This window comes from Parasteatoda tepidariorum, chromosome 12 (genome assembly GCF_982258835.1).
Source record: "Parasteatoda tepidariorum strain Cologne lab strain chromosome 12, Ptep-v5.0, whole genome shotgun sequence".
In the NCBI taxonomy this organism is placed as follows: Eukaryota; Metazoa; Arthropoda; class Arachnida; order Araneae; family Theridiidae; genus Parasteatoda; species Parasteatoda tepidariorum.
The window spans coordinates 5,385,635-5,406,337 of NC_141766.1; the positions used below are offsets into that span (position 1 = coordinate 5,385,635).

Genomic DNA, 20,703 nt, shown 5'->3' on the forward strand with positions numbered 1-20,703 from the left:
AATAACACATTGCTCATTTTGGGAATAATAAATGAATGAAATTTTTAAAAGTTCTATTGATTTTAATACATAAAAATTATTTCATTTTGGTCATGACAAATATATTTTCTTAGCTGTCAATGAAATTGGTTTTATTATAGATTAGACTTTTAAAAACACGCATCTTTGTTGACATTATATTAGAATATTTATACTTAGTTCTTAGCTGACAACACTTGTACTTTTTTTTTTTTTAACAAGTATAGCGATGTGTGTGTGGTTAGCTTAATAAATTTATAATAAATTAACACTTTCATAAAAAGAATTTCATTAAACAAAATACACAACACTACACAAAGATAATAGGAAAAAAAAAAGAAATTAATATAAGGAATGAAATAAATTTTTTTCATTTAAATCTCAGGGAAAAGGGGAAAAAATGTCATATGTATGCTTTAGCCCCGGAACTCAAACTAACAACACTCAGAAAAGTTTCTCCGGCAACCAACAGGGCAACGCTACTGAGACCCCAGTCGATTAAAGGCTGGTTAGTTACAAAAATGTTTTCTAATGGTAATAAAATAAAAATTGAAGCAATAACAGTGAGCAGAAATTTCTTAAAATTAATCAGCTCCTAAAATTACATAAATTATTATCAAATAGTTTATATATGTTCAAATTAACTAGGTATATAGATGATTAAGAACATTTTAAATCAAATTTATTAAATAAAAAATAAAATATTGAAGCATAAATCTTGATACCACGTTAAATATGGAAAGGAAATCTTTCAGCTGAAATCGGAAAAGTTGGCAACTTGGTTATTATACTTATATTTACTGTAGTTAACATTTCTTTAGAACCATTTCTCAGGCTTCTTTATTATATTAAAGGATTATTACAAAATTTATTTTAAATCCACTTTAGTAAACAATAATAACTTTTGTGTTGAGACTCCATGAGAACTGAAGTTCAAAGTGAAAAAAAAACACGTTTCAAGGTGAGGAAAAGATTCTTCAATGAGAATAAAAAACTATAAAACCCAATCATGCTTTATTATGGAGACTTTAATCCGAAATGTCGCGATCTGTCTAAAATTTGCTTCTGCATTGGAAGCAAACAATCAGTCATCTTTGCGATTTTAACACTCATTCCCTCTTCTTACTATTGATATAATAGATGGAAAAAATTAATTTTTGGCACATTTAAAATTGAACAAAAAAAACTTATTTTTACTTACCACATTTATTTGAGCCACAATGTATATAAACGTAATAGTAAGAACAATCGATGCCATGCGCATGGAAAATGATTGGTTAATATTCCAAAGAATGAACTGCAAAAATATAAGAATATTTTGAGAAATTAAAAACAAAATAAATGTTATTCAGAATACATAGAAGAAATTAAAATATTTTATTTTTAGTTGATTTCAGGGAAAATTTTTGAATTTTTTCTCCTAGTCAATCATATGAGCTTGTGATTGACCTGTAATCTGCGGATGTACAAGGTAACAAAAAGCATGTGGAGATATGAGGATTATAACACCCTCCTATTGAGTTTAAAAAAATCTAAAACTTTCAGAGGTAATTTTTAATGAAAAAAAATCATAGTTCATATGTTCTGTTGTAGTTTTTAGATATACTTATTTACTATTATCTGGAGTTATAATGCATTTTCATAAATTATTTCCTTATAGAAGGATATCCCTTTAGAAAAATGTGATCATTTTTATAAACTGTAATACATTTGAAATGTAAAAAGATTCCCAATCAGTTTTCGATATTTTCCAAAATTTCTTTGGTACAATGCCTTAGCAGTAATTAAATATAGGCATTTGTTGCTCTGTTTCAAATAAAAAATTATCTTTAATTTTAAAATCACTCTTCCTTTAATTTTTGCGTGTTTGTTGAGTTCGAAAACCGAATGCTCCATTTGTCAGTTTTAGTTCATTGATCTACTAAATCTTTAGTAATAAATTAAATTTAAATCCTTTTCTATAAACCATATACAGTAAACTTCCACCATGCATATGATTCAGTCACTTCAAATTTTCATTTAGTTCATAACCTAAATTTTTAATATTTGAAACTTAAAATTCATATCTATAAAAACAAAAGCAAATTCAAATGGAAATAGAAAGTTTCATGTTTATAAGCGGTGAACAGTTATTTAATACGTTGGTGTCTGATTGATTGTTCACAGACACATACTCATGAGTGAAGTGGTTCGGCAAAGCGCAGCTGATATCTCGAGGAAAAGTTTGCTTTCTGCTTCGGGAGGCAGAAGCAGAGATATGTGAACGCCACTTTTGCTCTCAAACATGCATTTGAGAAACTGGCCTCCAAACAGAAAACAGCTCCAAGTGTAATGAAAAATTTTGATACAGAAATTTTTGTATTTTATAGAATTTGAAGTGCTGAAATTGAATGTGCTATTATTTCAAGGATATTTAATTAATTTTCACGCTATTCCAAAAAACATCTATGCTGCATAGCAGAAATAAAAATCTTACAGTCACCTGACTGATGGCACAATTTAAAAGTATTCAAAACCATTTCATAAGATAGTTACTTCAAAAATTATGGTTAAAATGATTTGTTTTATAGACATTTTGCATACTATTTTGAAATCGTTCAATTTTTTAGTGTACTTTTGGCTAAAAAAGTTTTTTTTTCATGTTTTTAAATTCACATTAAATTTTTTCAAAACAAGCAGTGCAATTAATGATAATGATTGCATTTATAAAAACTTGTCTAGAAATTTAGCAACAATTAACAGAATAGAAAAAAATAAAATTTATAAATTTTTTAAATTATCTAAATGTTTTCAATGTATCTAGGTTACCTAAAGCATATTTTTTCATATCTCTAGACATTCTTATCGAGAGCTAGTAAAACAATAGCAAATTAACTCAAATAACAAACACTTTTTTTAAATTGACTATATTTGAATGACTGATTTCCTTAAAGAATTAGCGCCAATTTTGTCAGAAAACAACCATGACAACTAGAGAAATACTGACAAAATTAAAGAGAGATTTTTACTAAGAAGACATCATTACTGCTCATATCCAATGTGCACAGAGAACAAATAAAAATTAGACAAAGGGAGAGAAATAAACTATGAAGAATAATTCTGGCCCTCATAGCATTTTAACCATTAATTTTATAGTTATAAAGCACTTCTTTTTTTCATTCAGACACTGAGCCCTGAAGATGGCTGCAATCTTTATTCTTTTGTTAAATCGAAATCTTTTATTAATCTAGTATTAGCACAAAATCTTTCTGCGAATAGCACTGAAGTGTCTTAAAATACCTATAACATTTTTAGCAACTAGAAATCCATAAAAATGTTATTGTTTAATATCAACAATTAAACTTAGTGCCAATTCCATGTAAGTTAAGGATTAACTACTAAAAAATGATTTGACAATTTTGAAGTGATATATGAGTATCTACTTATAAAAACATTGAGATGAACTGCACACATGGGATTGGAGTAGACTTCAACAAAGACAGTTTTTAACAGGGCTCGAAAAAACTCAGAAATTTTACCCGCCCCCAAGGACGGCTCGTCCAACTATGTACCCATCCTCCTTTGAAACTAACCCGTAGCTTCTAAATAAATAAAAATATAATTTTCTCTTATTTATTATAAACATTTATATAAATTGCACAATGATTTAGTAGTTACTAGGATTACAAATACTAGGATTACATTATACAGTATTAAAATAATTACTAGGTTACTAATAGTAGCCTAGTATTTCTGTTATGAAATATTGCATTTCTTTTATGAAATAATTTAAATGACAAAGGTCAAGTTATCTGAAATGTCAATTTATCCGAGGGTACTATGTTTTTAAGGAATCAAATATGACGTTTGCCAGTTCCACAATCAAGCCAATGATTTACAGAGTTTTCTGCACAGAAATCTTAAAGGGGTTTTCCATTTAGGTAGACGTTCATAATTGCGTTTAACGCTTCTTATTTAAGATCAGTACGTAATGTTTTTTTTTTTTTTTGTAAGTTCATTGCTGAAAAGCCCCTTTCAACCACTGCAGTACTCCCAGACAGAGAAAACATTAAACATCAATTCCACCATGCGCAGTATGCTGCTGTATTGTGGGTCATTTTTCTGCATTAGGTTTTATAAATAGCTTAGGCTCGGAGGAATGAAGTTTTCTGGTGTTTAACGATGTTATGTATCTTAAATTTTAATGACACCCATTCTTGAGAAAAATTTTCTTTATCTACTCCTTCAAGAAAGATTGTAAGATAACAAAAATTGAAAATGTATCATGAACATTTCTTAACGATGTTATGTATCTTAAATTTTAATGACACCCATTCTTGAGAAAAATTTTCTTTATCTACTCCTTCAAGAAAGATTGTAAGATAACAAAAATTGAAAATGTATCATGAACATTAACGGAAAAATGGCCGTCCGTGCCGACGTCGGATTCGAGAAATTGGTTGTCCGCTGGGAATTTTTGACCGCTGAGGACATGCGGACGGGCGGTTTTTCGAGCCCTGGTTTTTAAGAAAATTTTTTTCTTTTAAAAACTCTGTTTCGATCTGGAATGTGAAGGGGAATATAAAAGGATATATTTACCTTCATTTTCGCTCCCAAGGACAAAGCTATCAAGAGAACAATCCAACAACAAGCAAAGATGAAAGCTATCACCATTAGAAATGATCTAAAATAGAAAGAAAAAAAAATACCAATAAAAATATAAGGGGAATTGTAGTAATTGGTGTTTGCTTTGTAACAATTTTATGAAAATTTTTTTCTTTTAGAATTTTTCTACCAAAACTAATTATTACATATTTTTGAGATAATTAGAGAGGTTTTAAATTTTCAAGTAGTTGAACAATCATGGTTTTCTACAAAGATTGGTAATTAACATACATACAAGAACATACAGGGTGCTGTGTGGAAATGCTATAACTCTCTGCTTTTCAAAATTTTGTAAATTTGACACTGTAATTTTTGAAGACTTCAAACATTTGCAAAAATGATGGTGTATGACAATTTTTATTAGTTTTTATCTTTAAGATCTTATTTTTAAAAACATCACCACAAACACTTAAAAGTTTTTAAATATGAACTTAAAAAATGTAATTTTTGATATCATGATTATTTTAATGATTCTTTTTCAACTGTGTAGATTCAAATAGATAATAATTATGAAGGAAACTTTTAATAGGTAGTTCAGAAGATATTATTTTCCAAATTAGAACAAACTTTTTGTTTACATAAAATTGCTAAGATTTACAAACATAATTTATAATACTTTATACTGTTTGCGTACTGAGTGTTCTATAACTTACAATTTAAAAAAAATAATTTAACACAAAAGAAGATAGTAATGTATGGTTTGATACTTTCAGTTTATGAAGCCAAATATTCATTTTCAACAAGTTTCAAAATTTGTCAATGAGATTGGCACCATTGACTAGAAAACTGTAGAGCTATTCTACGCTGCATATAAAGTGAAACAATTAGAAAAGCATTTTTTTAAATTTTGCTCCCAGATTGAGTCACATTGTTTTGGTGGATACTTTTAAAACAATGTTTTTACATTTTTCTCAGTGCCATCTATTGGCAAACTTCATAACAAAATTTAAGACACGAATAGAAAAAAAAAAATTCTTTATGCAGAATGCAGTAAACAATACATTTTTATCACTTTCCATTTTTCTATTATTGATTTCTTATTTCATTGGTCATTTTTGACATATCTAGTATAAAAAAAAATGAAAATGATATTATAGAAAAAATTCTATATTGTTTCATAAGTGTTTTCTTTTTAAAAAAACTCCTTGTGCAATACAAATTATAACACAAAACTTAAAATAATAAGATAACATGATAAGATATAAGATTTTCACAAATGGTTCATTCCATTTGAAAAGGACCAATAAAAAACCATTTCATCTTCTTGCCACCATGTCGAAGATTTTTGCGAAAAACTACTTGAAGAAAGACGAATAAAATAACTTTTTTATCGTTTTTTAAAATTTTTTTATAACTAAAACTGATTAGAAGGCCATTTTAAAATTTGGCTACTTTAATAAGATGACATTTTTAAAGAAGATGGCTCATATGCTCATAATGTTTATAACTTTTATTTATGACTATATAATCAAACTATATAATCAAACTAGTATTAAAATGCTGGATGTGTATATGTATATAAACATTTGAAAAATTTTATTAAAATAATAGTTGTAATTCTTTTGCAAATTTCAAGAATTTTTTTCAGGGAAGCCCCAACTTTAACCAACTCAATTTTTTTCTCATTATGTTTAAGATAATACTTTTAAACATAAAAAAATCAAAAGGGTGTTTTTTGTTTATGGTCCTTAAAAAATAATAAAAAAAAATATTGCGAGATTTTTTTAATGAGATAAGAACAATTTTTTCCCCATAATGTTAAACTTTTCAAAAAGAAAAAAAAATCAAATCATAAAAAATCAAAAAGGTGTTTTTTGATTTTGGTTATTACAAAAATATAAAGTGGTTTTTATCTAAAATAATTCAAGATTTTTTTTAATAGTGAAATAAAGTTCTACAAAAAATTTCCATAAAAATCAATAACGCAACAGCAATGGTCCATTTTAGTTAGAATGAACCAAATATCACTGGCACATAAAGCTAAATTTGAAGAACTTTCACCTAAATAGGAAAAAAAAAAAAAAGAGTCACAAAATTACAAAATGAAGGAAAAGCCAGTTCGAAATGGAAAAGGTGTCAATTTTTCAATATTTCTTCCATAAAATACTTAAAATGAATACAAATTTTAACAGTTTATTTGATGATATTCTGAAGTAGAAAAGGAACTAACCTAAGAAAGCATTAAAAGATAATTATACTTTCATAGAATCACATGATCAGAATTTTCAAAAGTTTTTAAATTTCTGTTCACAAATTTATACATATATATATATATATAAAAAAAAACACAAATATTTTTTAAACAAAAAGTGAAAAAAATAGAAATAATAATGTTTTTGAGATATGTGTGAAAATGTTTCTTGGGAAGTCCAACACTCTTTTTGAATTTATTAATCATCACAGAGAAAAAATAGACATGATTGATTGTAAAAATTTCAGCTACCTAATTCAAAGGTGTAAATATTCAATAAGGATTGTGATAATAGTAGAATTATTTCAGTTTCTAATTATTAAATGTAATGCGAAAAATATTACCTTGTTAGCATAAGAACTTCTAAACATCCCATTAATAAAAGAACAGTCAAGCAACAAACCATGCTGTTAGCAAACCCATCATCTTTTTCACTATAATACTGAAAACAAATCAGAAAACTTTGTTACTAGAAGTTTCAACTGAAAAATCGTAAGACTGTTTAATCATATTGCAGTTAGGAAAACAACTTGTTTGCTAAATACATCTGGTTTTTAAAATAAAATTTCAGATTTTCTTTGCATCAAGGTAATTATTGCAGAGAAGATTTGCTTTATTTATTAATAAATAATGCTGAAAATATAATATACAGCAGAATCTTGATTTTCCAAGTCTTTTTCTTCCAAATATCTCTGATGATTAAAGTCAATCGTGAAATTTTAATTCCACCCCTCCTTTTTTTTTCTTTTTTGACACATATTATTCTTCAATTTCTTTTTTTTTTTTTTAAATAATATGCTGCTATAATTTTATACAAGAATAAATTTATGTATAATCATCTTTTCCTTTTATTTAATTTTCCTTTTATTTAATTTTCATTTTATCTTTTATTGCCACATGAAATTTCAATAATAGCCAAATTAAATTTCAACACTACTAAAAAAAATCTCAATTCAGAGTGAAATTGATGAAAATAGTTTAAACAACAATAATACATCCATAATTTGAGTTATGACAGGCCTAATTATCTTATATAAACCAGGTCCAACAGTATAAAAGAATTCTTCAGCTTTCATATAAACTTTAATTACTAGTTGAAGTCCATTTTTTATAGTTTTTGTTTTGAAATGGAAACCAAAAAAAAACATCTAGTAACATTGAAATTTAAAAAAAAAAAAATCATGTTAAGTGTTAAATTGGATCAGAGAAACGTGTCTCGCGTTTTTATTGCTAAATTTGTTTCAAAAAATTTTTTATTGACTAGTCATAAGATTTTTTTTTAATTTTAAAATTTCCAAGTCATTATTATAACAAAACAATAAACATCGGAAAAAAGTTTTTGCATTGGCACTGAAACATAATTATCATTTCAAAGAAAAAAATGCATGAAAAAATTATTTCTCAAAATAGTAATTTTTGAAAAACAATACATGACCACAATTTACACACACACTAGAGATATTATTAAACATTTAATTATATCAATTGCATTACTTCTATTTAGAATGATAAAAAATCTTGTAATCTTAACTAAAAATAATAATTATGTCTAAAGTTATATTAAAAGAAAAAAGAAACTCAAAATTTAAATAAATAGATTAGTCCAAATTTAAAAACACATATCTAAATAATTTATTCATAAAACATTTTATTTTACTTGATTGTATTTTCTTTTTAAAAATAAATTGTGTTAATAATTATAGAATTAATATTGCTAATAATTCCAGCATATTTTAATTTTTTTAAAAATTACTTTTAAACCTGTAATATGTTGACACAAAGTTCTTTTTTTTTTCTGTACCGCTATCCAGCAGCATCTTTAAATACTAAAAATTTTTAGGATAAGAACATTAAACGGAAATAGTAAATTTAATTAAAAAGATACTGAAAATTACCCTTTCTAATAAAAAATGAATAAAAAACTAGATAATTATTAAAAATAATCAAACATATTTAAATACAAAATTTCATTTTTACTACATTTGGTAAATTTAGTTTAATAGTTTCATGATAAAAATTGGTAGGTACTTTATTTACGTCGCATTAGAGCTGCACAATGAGCTATTGGCGACGGTCTGGGAAACATCCCTGATGATGATCCGAAGACATGGCCATCGCAATTTTTATCCTCTGCAGAGGGGATGGCTCCCCTGCTTTGGTAGCCCGACGACCGTATATTTTAAGGAGCCAAATCTACATCATTTTAGTTTTTCGATCGCTTTTTTCGATGGTTATAGCGACGATTTTCCAAAGTTTTAAAAATCATAATATTTTTATTTCGACAAAATTTTAGTACGTGAATTACGAATTTCAGTAATCACTTTTAAAACTCTTTATTTGTGTTCAGGTTATAGTTAATCTAAATGACTTATCGATCATGTTTCAGGTGGTTCTCATCGGATTTCCACGTGTTTGACTGAACGTAAGCAATAACATGCTTCCTAAAACCGGAAAAAAATTTTAGAAAACTTCCGGTGTATCCCTCCGCTTATGCTATGCTTACGAGGGGCGATGTGTGAACAGGCTTAATATTCTAGGATGTTTTATTATTGTAATTTGTGATTAAATTTACACATCATTTTACCATTCATAAGAGTTTTCTGTAATTTACAAATTTTAACAAGTTGTGAGCCTAAAACAAATTTAAAAAAATCAATAGCAAAACAAATAATTCTTTCTTATGTTTTCTTTTCTTTCGCCGACTGGAGCCAAAACTTGTCCTAAACAATGACCCCACACCCGTACTTGAAAAAGTTATACCTCGTTATCATAGTCACCGTCATGGGTCCAGACGAATGGCTAGGGGAGTTCCTATTTTAGACAAAATATAATAGTGCTTTATTTACGTCGCACTATGAACCATTTATATTGCACGTCGCACATCCTAGAGCAGGGATGGTGAACCAATGGCACGCGACACAATATTTTGGGCACTCCACTGATCACAATCGTTGTTACACTATGAATTGTTATTGCACAAATGCTATGACACTATGAAGCATATGTAACAATTAAATTAAAATTCCAAAAAGCAAACAAAATAATAAACAATTATTAATAAAAAAATTAAAAATTAATACTAAAAAAACAATTAATAACCGTAAAAAACAAGCTAACAGTAAATAACTAGCAAAAAAAAAATCAGCAGTCCTGCTTAAACTAACATCTTACAACCTAATATAAGTTATTGGTCTTTTAATCTGCAACAACAGAAGTCACACTGATATTACTTTAAGTTGAATTACGTGTATAACTGAGACATTGCAAAATGTTTTTTTTTCTTTCTTTTTTCAATGTAAATAAAGAGTTTTGAGTTGATAGTATTTAGTATTATTATTTTCCCAAATAATCACGAAGTCAGAATTATTTGACGGCACGTCTATGACCTCATTAAGCAATTATTTAGAAAAAATGGCACGTTGGTGTATAAAGGTTCGCCACCCATGTCCTAGAGGATGATGCGAAGACATACTATCACAATTTTGATCCTGACAAATTGAATTACAAAGAGGATGGCTTCTCCGCTTTGGTAGCCCAATGACTTGAGCGTGAAGTCGACCTCTTTACGGTAAAATAGTTTAACGTAGACCGATACTGCATAACCTCGGTACTTTCGCAGTCTGATCAAATTGGTCCCCCACCAGCTCACTGACTGCTGCCACATGTAAATCGGGCTTTATAAACCTCATATATAAGTGGAAAAATCATACATTATAATATTACTTTAAAAGAATTCGCAATTTTTTGTTTATTTTAGTTATAAACAGCCCACGGTTTACGCGCAAAATGTTGCAAAACATGTTTGCATATTTCACAGAAATGTGGACAACTGAATTCAGATCTGAATCACACAAAAAAGTCAGAATCACAGAAAAGTCAAAATAAGCCATGAATGGGAAAATAGTGGACTTTACAGTTAAATTGAAGGAAAAATTGCCTCACCGCGGAATTTTGCTACTTTTATGCTGCAAGGGGTAAAAAATATGCTCAAGTTTATTTATCTAGATCAATATTATTTAGATGTTAGGGTTGCTTAAACGAAATGAGGACAAGGTTAATAGCGTAGGACAAGGATGGCGAACCAATGGCACGCGACGCAATATTTTGGGCACTCCACCGATCACAATTGTTGTTACACTATGAATTGTTATTACACAAATTTTATTACGCTATGAAGCATATGTAAAAATTAAATTAAAATTCCCAAAAAACAAACAAAAGAATAAACAATTATTAATGAAAAAATTAAAAATTAATACTAAAAAAACAATTCATAACCGTAAAAAACAAGCTAACAATAAATAACTAGCAGAAAAATCAACAGTCCTGCTTAAACTAACATCTTACAACTTAAAATAACTTATTGGTCATTTAATCTGCAACAACAGAAATCATACTGATGTTACCTTAAGTTGAATTGCGTGTATAACTGAGACATTGCAAAATGTATATTTTTTTCAATGTAAATAAAGAGTTTTGAGTTGATAGTATTTAGTATTATTATTTTCCCAATAATCACGAAGTAAAAATTATTTGACGGCACGTCTATGGCCTCATTAAGCAATTTTTTAGAGAAAATGGCACGTTGGTGCATAAAGGTTCGCCACCCCTGGCGTAGGATATATAATAACGATAATAGCGCTAAAACGGTTATATATACAGTCAGAGGAGAGTGAATAATCAATTTACCAGTTCATATTGCAGAATTTAAATAAATTAAAAACTGAGTGAAAGAAGCAGGCAAGTGAAATTTAAAAAAAATGGAGATTTTTCAGGGAAAGAACTGAGTGGAAGAAGAAATTAAAATTAATTATGCTCCCTGAACTCAGAGATTGCATTGTTGATGCAAATTTTGCTCTGGTTAAGACAGATCAGAGCTCGATTAGCAAACCATAAGAGGTTTTCGTGATTTTCACCTCGATTTTGAGAAATGTTTATTAGTTTCGCTTGAATTCTTCTCGTTTGGCTTTTTAAACAGGTGTTCCCTTGTCTCCTAGATTCAAAGCTAAGAAGTTGAAAATGATAAAATCCGCATATTCACTGAGTGGTTGTTCAACGCTGGAAATTTGTGAAATAGTGACCTAAATTATGAGGAAAAATGAGATTCAAATAACCAATCATGATCCGCGTAGTTTACCATGATATAAAAATACCCAAAATAGTTTTATAAACATTTCTATAAATTAAAAAAAATATCTTTTTTGTATGAAACTGCTAATTTTTAATGAAAAAATTTAAAACAATTAATGTTCTTCAACAGCTGTAGTTATTTTTGTCTAAAAACTAATAAAATATTTTAATTCAGTCTTAGACAAATGTTTTATATGTAACGAAATGATATAACATTTTGACATCAATAATTACAGAATTATTGCCAATTTAAGCGATGAATACCGGGAAAATTCCTCTGAATCGCTCACGTTTCCTCTAAATCATTTATGGAGCGGTTTTCAGACTAATAAGGCTAGATAAAACTTGATGCCAGTTCGTTTTAAATTGATGCTGCTAAAGTTTAATTTCGGGAATAATAAGCCTATATACCTGTATAATTATTTCAGCTCTTCAAACAAAATTATATTTTATAAAAAACAATAAAAATCATCCTTGAAAATAAGCAGATACTACAAACAAAAATCGTTAAAAATCTTCCTTACTTAGAGTCAGGGTCAAATAAATATACCCACAAAAATTATGCCTTTAGAAATATACTAAAAAACATAAAGATTGAGTGAAGTAATGAAAACGTTTAAACTTTTACTAAAATGTCACTGTTCTTCAAATGTAAAGTCCCGCTAAAAACGTCAAAACGAAACAAAGCAAAGTAGTTTTGATACAGCCAAATTGCTGTCGTAATTGTTCCACCAAACCAATCATTTTATCAACAGCAGCAATGGATTTGTTGGAGATCATAATGTTTCTTTGTCTTGGATCGTGGCTTGTCCAATTTTAACGCACAGTGCGCATATCAATGACTTTTATTCTAATGATCGGATTTTCAGGAACTGAATGTCGATCTTAAAAGATGGTGACCTCAAATAGTGATAAGGGGGTGACCTCAAATAGTGATAATAACTATTAAGTTACGAAAACAGACACAAAAAGTACTTGACTCAAAGTACTCTGAATAAACATAGATTCTTTTTTAGATATTTGGATTGCTGACACCCTCAAAATATGAGGGAAAGGGGCAACCCCTAAAGCAACGGTTCCCAAATTTTTCGACAATAGAACCCTAAATGATCGAGCTTATTTTGGAGGAACACCGACTTTTTTAATGAAGCTCCTTAGCAGTTGTGAATACAACCTAAAAGATTCCAAATTAATTTGGAAATATTCCATGTCAAGAACGAAATTCATTCGTTGTTTTATCAACAGTCTTAAAACTGGTTTTTATGCAAAGCAATTAAAAATTTACAGGTTTGGAACATTTTCTAGCCTTGGTTCTAATTTCTTTTCTTTTTTTTTGACAAATGCATAAGATGAAATAAAACAAAACAAACTGAATTATAGTTTTCGAAAAAGAATTGTTATAAGCTGTGCTATAAACTGGTTATTAAAGACTATCAAGTTATTTGATTTTGAGTTAAAAAGTTCGATTAGAAATACTGTTGCAATTATTTTTAAATTCATGTCGTTTTTGTAATTTATCAATGCATTGTTACTGTAAAAAAAATTATAAATTTTGTTTTGTTTTATGATTGGAATTCTACTTAAATAATATCACAAAAGATATTAAATAAATTATGGATACAAGCATAGCTACAAGTTTCAAAAATCCCAATAAGTTTTATCGAAAGGGTTTTAACTCTCTGAACCCCTGTGACCTTCCCACAGAACTCTAGGGTTCCACGGAACATGTTTTGGGAGCCGTTGCCTTACAGAATCATACTGAAACTATTGAAAGAGTAGTATTTACCTGTGTTTCCTTTAACCTGTCTTTGAAAAATAGAGTTACAATATTCACATGAGTAGATTTCTCTTGATCAACACTTCTCGCCTCAATTGCTTGAGCTAAGTATTTATTAACTCGACTTGTTGGTTGATGATACACCGTGGAATGTCTAAAAAGACAAATTTATCTTTAATTTTAATCAGTTTTTGTGCAGAGTGTTCTGTATTTACCCCCCTTAATGTATATTTTTTAGAACCCTCGTTAAAATGCAGTATATATGTTAGGAGTCACATAGCGACATTTAAGCAAGGAAGAAACAAAAGGGCTTTCAATATCTGTTGAGTCATTAGAGAGGAAATCAGAATGATAGGTCAAAACTGGGAGGTTTTTCTAATCATCATCTTTTATTTCCTTTGTTTTCTTCGGCAATGAAAAAGGTTTCAGGACTTTCAGCCCCACCCTTCTCACTTAAAATGTTAGATTTAGACAGTGCTTTTGTATAAATTTGTGATGAATTCTTTGATTGCATTTTTTTCCAGAATTCAAAAAATAAACATGAAGGATGGCCATTACAGAACACTCTATCTTAAGAGTGAAAAATTGAGAAATAGTAACAACTCCAGAAAAAAAAATTGCAATTAAGTGCAATGTATAGATTATTGTTTAATTTACAATTTTAATTTTAAAAAGTATTATCAAAAGAATATAAGCCATAAGTTATATATTTTTTAACTATAAGTGTTTGGTAAATTTACTTTTCCAGAAAGTTATTGCAAACATAAATTTTTTCTTCCACTTTTTAATATTTTCATAGTACATAAAAATTTGATTATAAGGGCATAAATCCTCTCAGTAAAAGTACTGCATCTTACAATAATCTTCCTTTTATCAGTGATTTACAAAATGTATTGTTACCTATGAAAAAAAACCTTTCTCATCATGTCATGTTAAAATCATCATGTCAAATGATCAAACATATCAGAACACAGAATGACAGAAAAAAAATAGGAGCGAAACAAGTTTCAACAAAGAAAAAAGTAATTTAACTATTAAGGGATGAGGAACAAGGTAGATAAATAACCAAACAAGATAATCAAACAAAGGATAGGATAAGAAAGAGTTAAGCATGTGGGTGTGTAACATGTAGAAAATAAATTAAAACTGATTTCCAAACATCGGGAAAGAATAGGATTCTAGAAAGATCATTAATTACTTTATTACAAGTTCTCAAAATATGAAACAATTCCCAGAATTCTAAATCAGTTGACAAAAAGTAAACTTTAATTAGAATTTCAGTTATGTTTGGCGATTAAATATTGTTTAATATCTTGATCTTAAGCATATCTTAGGTGCACTCTTATTTCTGGACATAGCTCAAAATGCGTGCTTAAGAAAATGAACACAGCTTTGTGTGCTTAAAAAAAATATGAACAGATCAAAATGTGTGTTTTAAAATGAACAGAGCTATTTAAGAAAATAGACATAGCATATGATTTCGTTTTTAAAATTACTTTATGAAAATTGTTCTTTTCTTTTTAAACAATAGACTAATGGCTCCAAATAAATTCGTAATGTGATTTAGTCCATTTGCCTAAAATCAGTTTTTATAGAAGTTTTTTTTCCTTTTCTTTCTTTTTTTTAAAAAAGATTTTAAGAGTCTAAAGTTGTTTTTAAAAGGTAGTCACGAGTTCTTTAAATTTAAAATAGAGATATTAAATTAACGTTGCACGAAGTTAGATTTTTAAAAACCACTTTATCGTTTAATGTTCTAAACACGAAGAGATCGTCTGAAAAGATACATTTGTACTACATCCAACCACCCAGACCCCAAATTTCAGTACTTTGCGACTTAATGATTATGCTTAGTGTTTAGATAATTAAGAAAAAGTAAGCACGAATTTTCTTATTTAGTTGTTAAGCTTGAGTTAAACGTTGAAATGGCGCATTTTTCTGTGTCCATTTTCCTAAACACCCTTTTTGAGCTGTGTCCATTTTCGTAAACACGTCATTTCAGTAGTGTTCATTTCCATAAACACACATTTTGAGCTGTGTCCATTTTTTTAAAACACGCAATTTGAGCAGGTGTATTCATTTTCTTAAACACGCATTTTGAGCTATGTTCATTTTTTAAGCATCCAATTTGAGCTGTGTCCATTTTCTTAAACACACAATTTGAGCTATGTCCATTTTCGTAAACACGCGTTTTGAGTTATGTCCATTCTCTTAAACACGTTTTTTAATCTGTGTCCAGAGTAAATAGCTCACCGACGGTATCTTTAAGTCGAAGTTAAAGGATACATTTAGTTTGTCCATTATACGCAAAACCATACTGACAAGAATTTGATAATATTTCTACTAATAATAACAGTAATATAATCCATGAGGTTGATGAAAGTTAGTTTGTTAGACAAGGAAGAAAGAAACTTTAAGCCCAAATTTATTCAGTTAACAATTTGGGTAAGGATTCAGGGATAACAATCAAATTATTAAATTTCGAACTGAAAAAAATTCATTATTAAAGTTCGAATGGAGAAACAATGAAATTATTAAAGTTCGAATGGAAAAATAATATAATTATCAAGGTTTTAATAGAACAACAATGAAATTATTAAAGTTCAAATTAGAGAGTATATTGAATAACGTGAATAATCTTCACAGATGAAATCAATCAGAAATATAAGTAACGGATTTCATCACTGAACTAATTACCACAACTATCAGAATAAATTAATAAATGATTTCTCCCCAAAATAATTACAATTACTATTAGAGTAAATTTTAGGGAAGCATATAACAGAGTTTACTGATAGCTGAAAATAGTATACAAGTGTCTGGCCCTTAAATTTCACTCTTTGAAGATTTGTAAAAATAATTTTACTAATTGAGTTTGTTAATAAAATTATGTAAATCCTAAAAATTCTGAAACTTTTGAAGAGCTAAATGGAAAAGTAATGTTTTATTGGGTTTAAAATAACCATTAGAAATTAAAGAAGAACAATAATTACGAAATTTTTTTCTTCCATCAATCATTTTTTAATTTTATTAAAACTCGGAACGTTAGGTATATTGTATATGAAACGTAGAGACACAAGATTTGCAAAAATAAATATATCGTTTGTTCCCTTGAACATTTTTTCGTCGAATCTCAACCACTGGAAATTATTTTTCTTGAAAAACGTTTAAGCTAGAAACTGTGTAATTATTATGCTTTTACAAAAACTTTATTATGCTTCAATAATTTCTATTTTTAGGAATTAGTTTAATAAAGTTTAATCATTGTTTAGGTATAATTTACTGATGCTCACTATCTTTTAATGAAATTCAGAGAAACAATTATATAAGATTTACTTATGTTTGGGTAAGAAGAAAACACATCAGAATAATTACCCATTCTTGAATTTGAATAAAAATGGGCTCTTTCTTAGAAAGTACAGAATGTAACATATACTTACCAATTATATATGTAAAGACCACCTTCTGCCGTGTCAAAATTAAGACAAAGAAGTGTTTACATCAGGGGAGGCAAATTAATAAGGGAAAACAAAAGCTTGATCGAAATATGATAAATCACAATGAAGGAAGGTTGATGTACATTGATTGCCTTATAAAATAGAGAGGCTTCAGGACCATTGTCACGTGATTCTTCCTTCACGACTCACAATATCAAGTACAAAACGAGCGTTTTTGACGGCCCAAGACAACACGGATTCTTGTCTTACGTCTCGTGTTAGTACCTATTCTTTATTATGTATAAACTCGGAGTTAACGAGCCTGGGGAAGTGCTTCTATCTCCATCTGCCAGTCGTCCTGAAGTGGCTAACAACTACTTAAGTAGCAACCTAACAGATTTTTCAAATTCTGCGACCTCGCCGCCTTTCATTGCGATTTTTCAGATTTTATGAGTGCTTTTGTTTTTTCCTAAATAATAATTTTAGACCCTAACTTCCATATTTTTCCATTTTTAACTGGGAATTTAACGAAATAGACTGAGGACATTCTTTATAAAACACCCAGTAGTGTTGCTTACGTTACTATAGTTTTACCTCTAAGGACTGTACAAATATTACGTAAGCACCTACTGGGGAGAGGGTGTTTCTGATTTGCTTATCTTTTCAGACAAGGGGCGTGCTTACGAAAGACACTAAAATCACCTTATTCTCAAATTTTATTATTATCTTTGTTTTCAAATATATATACAGTCCCTGGAGAATTTATTAGACGCACTATAAGATTCTATGTAATATCTTAACTAGGTGATACTATGCAGTTTTATTGTTTTTACGCAACTGAAACCGGTTTGTACTTGTTTACGTTCGCACATTAATTGGTAAAATTCGACGATATATAATATAAATTCGACGATTGGATAAATATGACGATATATTGTATAAATTAGAATATTTGTTATATCAGGTATTATATTAGTATATTATAATAATTAGACCAAATTATTAGACGCACTGTGGTTTTTTAATAATTACATGTTTTGCACAAGTTTGTATGCTATACTTTTCTATTTAAACATACATGTAATGGGTTTTTATTCAGGAGATTTTTTATATACTTCCTATTGGTATTTATTTTTAACGTATTGCATTACAATGTTAAACAATTGATACACGAACGTAAACAAGTGTAAACCGGTTTCAGCAGAGTAAAAACAATAAAGTTGTATAGTATCACCTGATAATTAAGATTTTACATAGAATCTTATAGAGAGTCTGACAATTTGGCCAGGGACTGTATATATAAATAACAACAAAAAAAATGGATAAAAAATTTACTAGGAAAAATTTCAAATTTGAAATGAAAGTTAAATTTGAGGAATGAAATATAATTTCTTGAAGAAGAAAAAACATTTGTTCAGAGAAGGAAAATACAAGAGATTACTAAATAATATTCTACTCTAAATTTTATAAAGTTACGAGGCGCATACAGAAAGTAAGTTTCCCGATTTTTTTTTAAAAAAAGAACTCACACTTTCGGGAGCTTATTTATTGGCAATAAGTACAGCTATGTTTCAGCTATTTTTCAACATAGTCACCACCAGAATTGAGGCAGTTGTTGTATTGTGGGATCAACTTTTGTATCCTCTGTCGTAGAACTCTGCCACCTGTGAATGGAAAAAGCGTCTTCAGCTCTTCGTCGTTTTCAAAACGCTCACAGGAGAACAGGAATTTCTGGAGGTGCAAGAAGGCGGGAAAATCACAGGAAGTAAGATCAGGGCTGTAAGGTGGATGGTCAGACAACTCCCAGCCAAATTCCGTCAAAACAGCTGCTGTGCGTCGTGCCGTATGTGGACGAGCATTGTCATGGAGGAGCACAACACCTACAGTAAGCATTTCACGCCTCTTGTTTTGAATGGCACGTCGCAATTTTCGCAGTGTTTCACAGTAACGGTAGACGTCTGTAACACGCTGGTTCCATTCACAGGCGGCAGAGTTCTATGACAGAGGGATACAAAACTTGATCCCACAATACGACAACTGTCTCAATTCTGGTGGTGACTATGTTGAAAAATAGCTGAAACATTGCTGTACTTGTTGCCAATAAATAAGTTCCTGAAAGTGTGAGTTCTTTTTTTTTTTTAAAATTCCGGAAACTTACTTACTGGATGCGCCTCGTAATTGAAATGTAAATTTCGTAGTTACATCACTCATTTGAAATTGATCCTAAAATTAGATTAAGAAAGCTCAAGCAAAAATCAAGAAGGGATGTTGCGTCTTTCTTACGTAAGCACAGGAGAGAATTGCCTATTTTGTCTGACAAAGGGAGGATTTAAAAAGTGATATGTTTACGCAATATTTTTACGGTCCCCTAATAACGGTGCTGTCTATGACTAGTGTCTAAAAATGATTTAGAATAGTAAAAAAAATTACCTTTTTTTAAAAGGCTTCCTTAATTTGTCCGCCAGTGAAGACTGAAAAACAAAGTAATAAAGTAACTATTTAAGCCTAAAAAAAGTAAATTTATAAAGTTAGTGGTAAAAAAGCTTACAATTTTCGTTCCTTGTTTCTCAGTAGGGGGTCCAGATGGAACTGCCATATTCGAAAAAGGAACATCCATGCTGTATTTGATGGAATGAAGTAATTGCACCACAACATTCGAGACATTTTTGAAAGATAATTTTCTTCTATTACCCATTGCTCGCATTTGCACATTACTGAACATTAAAGGCTGCAAAATAAAAATTTTTATTTTATTTAAAGAAGCTTTCATTTTTTGTTACGCAAAATAAAAAACAGTTGAATAACTTATGGAGTGAAGTAACAGTTCCACGTTAAGACCTATTTCTATAACCCAAGTAGAAAAAACCTTTTAGAAAACAAATTTTAAGCTATTTTAATATATTATTTTTAAATAAGTGAACATTTGAAACAGCTATTAGAAAGAAAAATAAATTTCTTAAGAAATTGAAACATCCGTTCTTTGTTTGTTCAAAAAGGCATTCATAACGGTACATAATATAAAGGGTGTTCCGTAATAACCATCCTTATTACATGTTTTTAGAATCCTATTGAAATATTTTTACACCTTATCAGAAAGGCGGGAACTATGAAACTTGTTTGTTAGCCAGATGAAACAGAGAGGAAAGACTATTATTCGATATATCTCACAGTTTTATTATATAATGAAACTACTTTTGATGTTTTTCATCCCTCTTTCTTCCCAAGTGATTCGACAGATTTTGATAGCGTGTTTAAATTTAACACCTTTCATGTACATACTTTCTTTTTTCCAGTTTTGATAAGGATTCTAAAAATAGCTCTCCTGTGTATTAAGGGTAGTAATTACGGAACACCCTGAATATAACAATTTAACCAATACCTATATTATACCATTAAAAAAAAGCATATAGTAAATTTCATCCAATTTTTTATTGTTATAATAGGCCTGAAAATCAAAAGATTCTTTCCTTGTAAAGTAAAGTTATGTTATGTTACACCCCTAAGTTTTT

At 29.0% G+C, this 20,703-nt stretch overlaps 1 protein-coding gene across 1 annotated transcript in view; it reads right to left on the reverse strand.

Annotated features, from left to right (window-relative positions):
- Window positions 1-20,703, reverse strand: part of LOC107453371 (adenylate cyclase type 1) — a 192,650-nt gene that overhangs the window by 29,481 nt on the left and 142,466 nt on the right. Inside the window, exons 8-13 of the mRNA XM_016070185.4 lie at window positions 19,743-19,922; window positions 19,625-19,665; window positions 13,770-13,914; window positions 7,198-7,295; window positions 4,597-4,681; window positions 1,220-1,315 (exon numbers count right to left, since the gene is read on the reverse strand). Coding sequence (XP_015925671.2) covers window positions 1,220-1,315; window positions 4,597-4,681; window positions 7,198-7,295; window positions 13,770-13,914; window positions 19,625-19,665; window positions 19,743-19,922 — 645 coding nt within the window. The remainder of the gene's footprint in view (window positions 1-1,219; window positions 1,316-4,596; window positions 4,682-7,197; window positions 7,296-13,769; window positions 13,915-19,624; window positions 19,666-19,742; window positions 19,923-20,703) is intronic.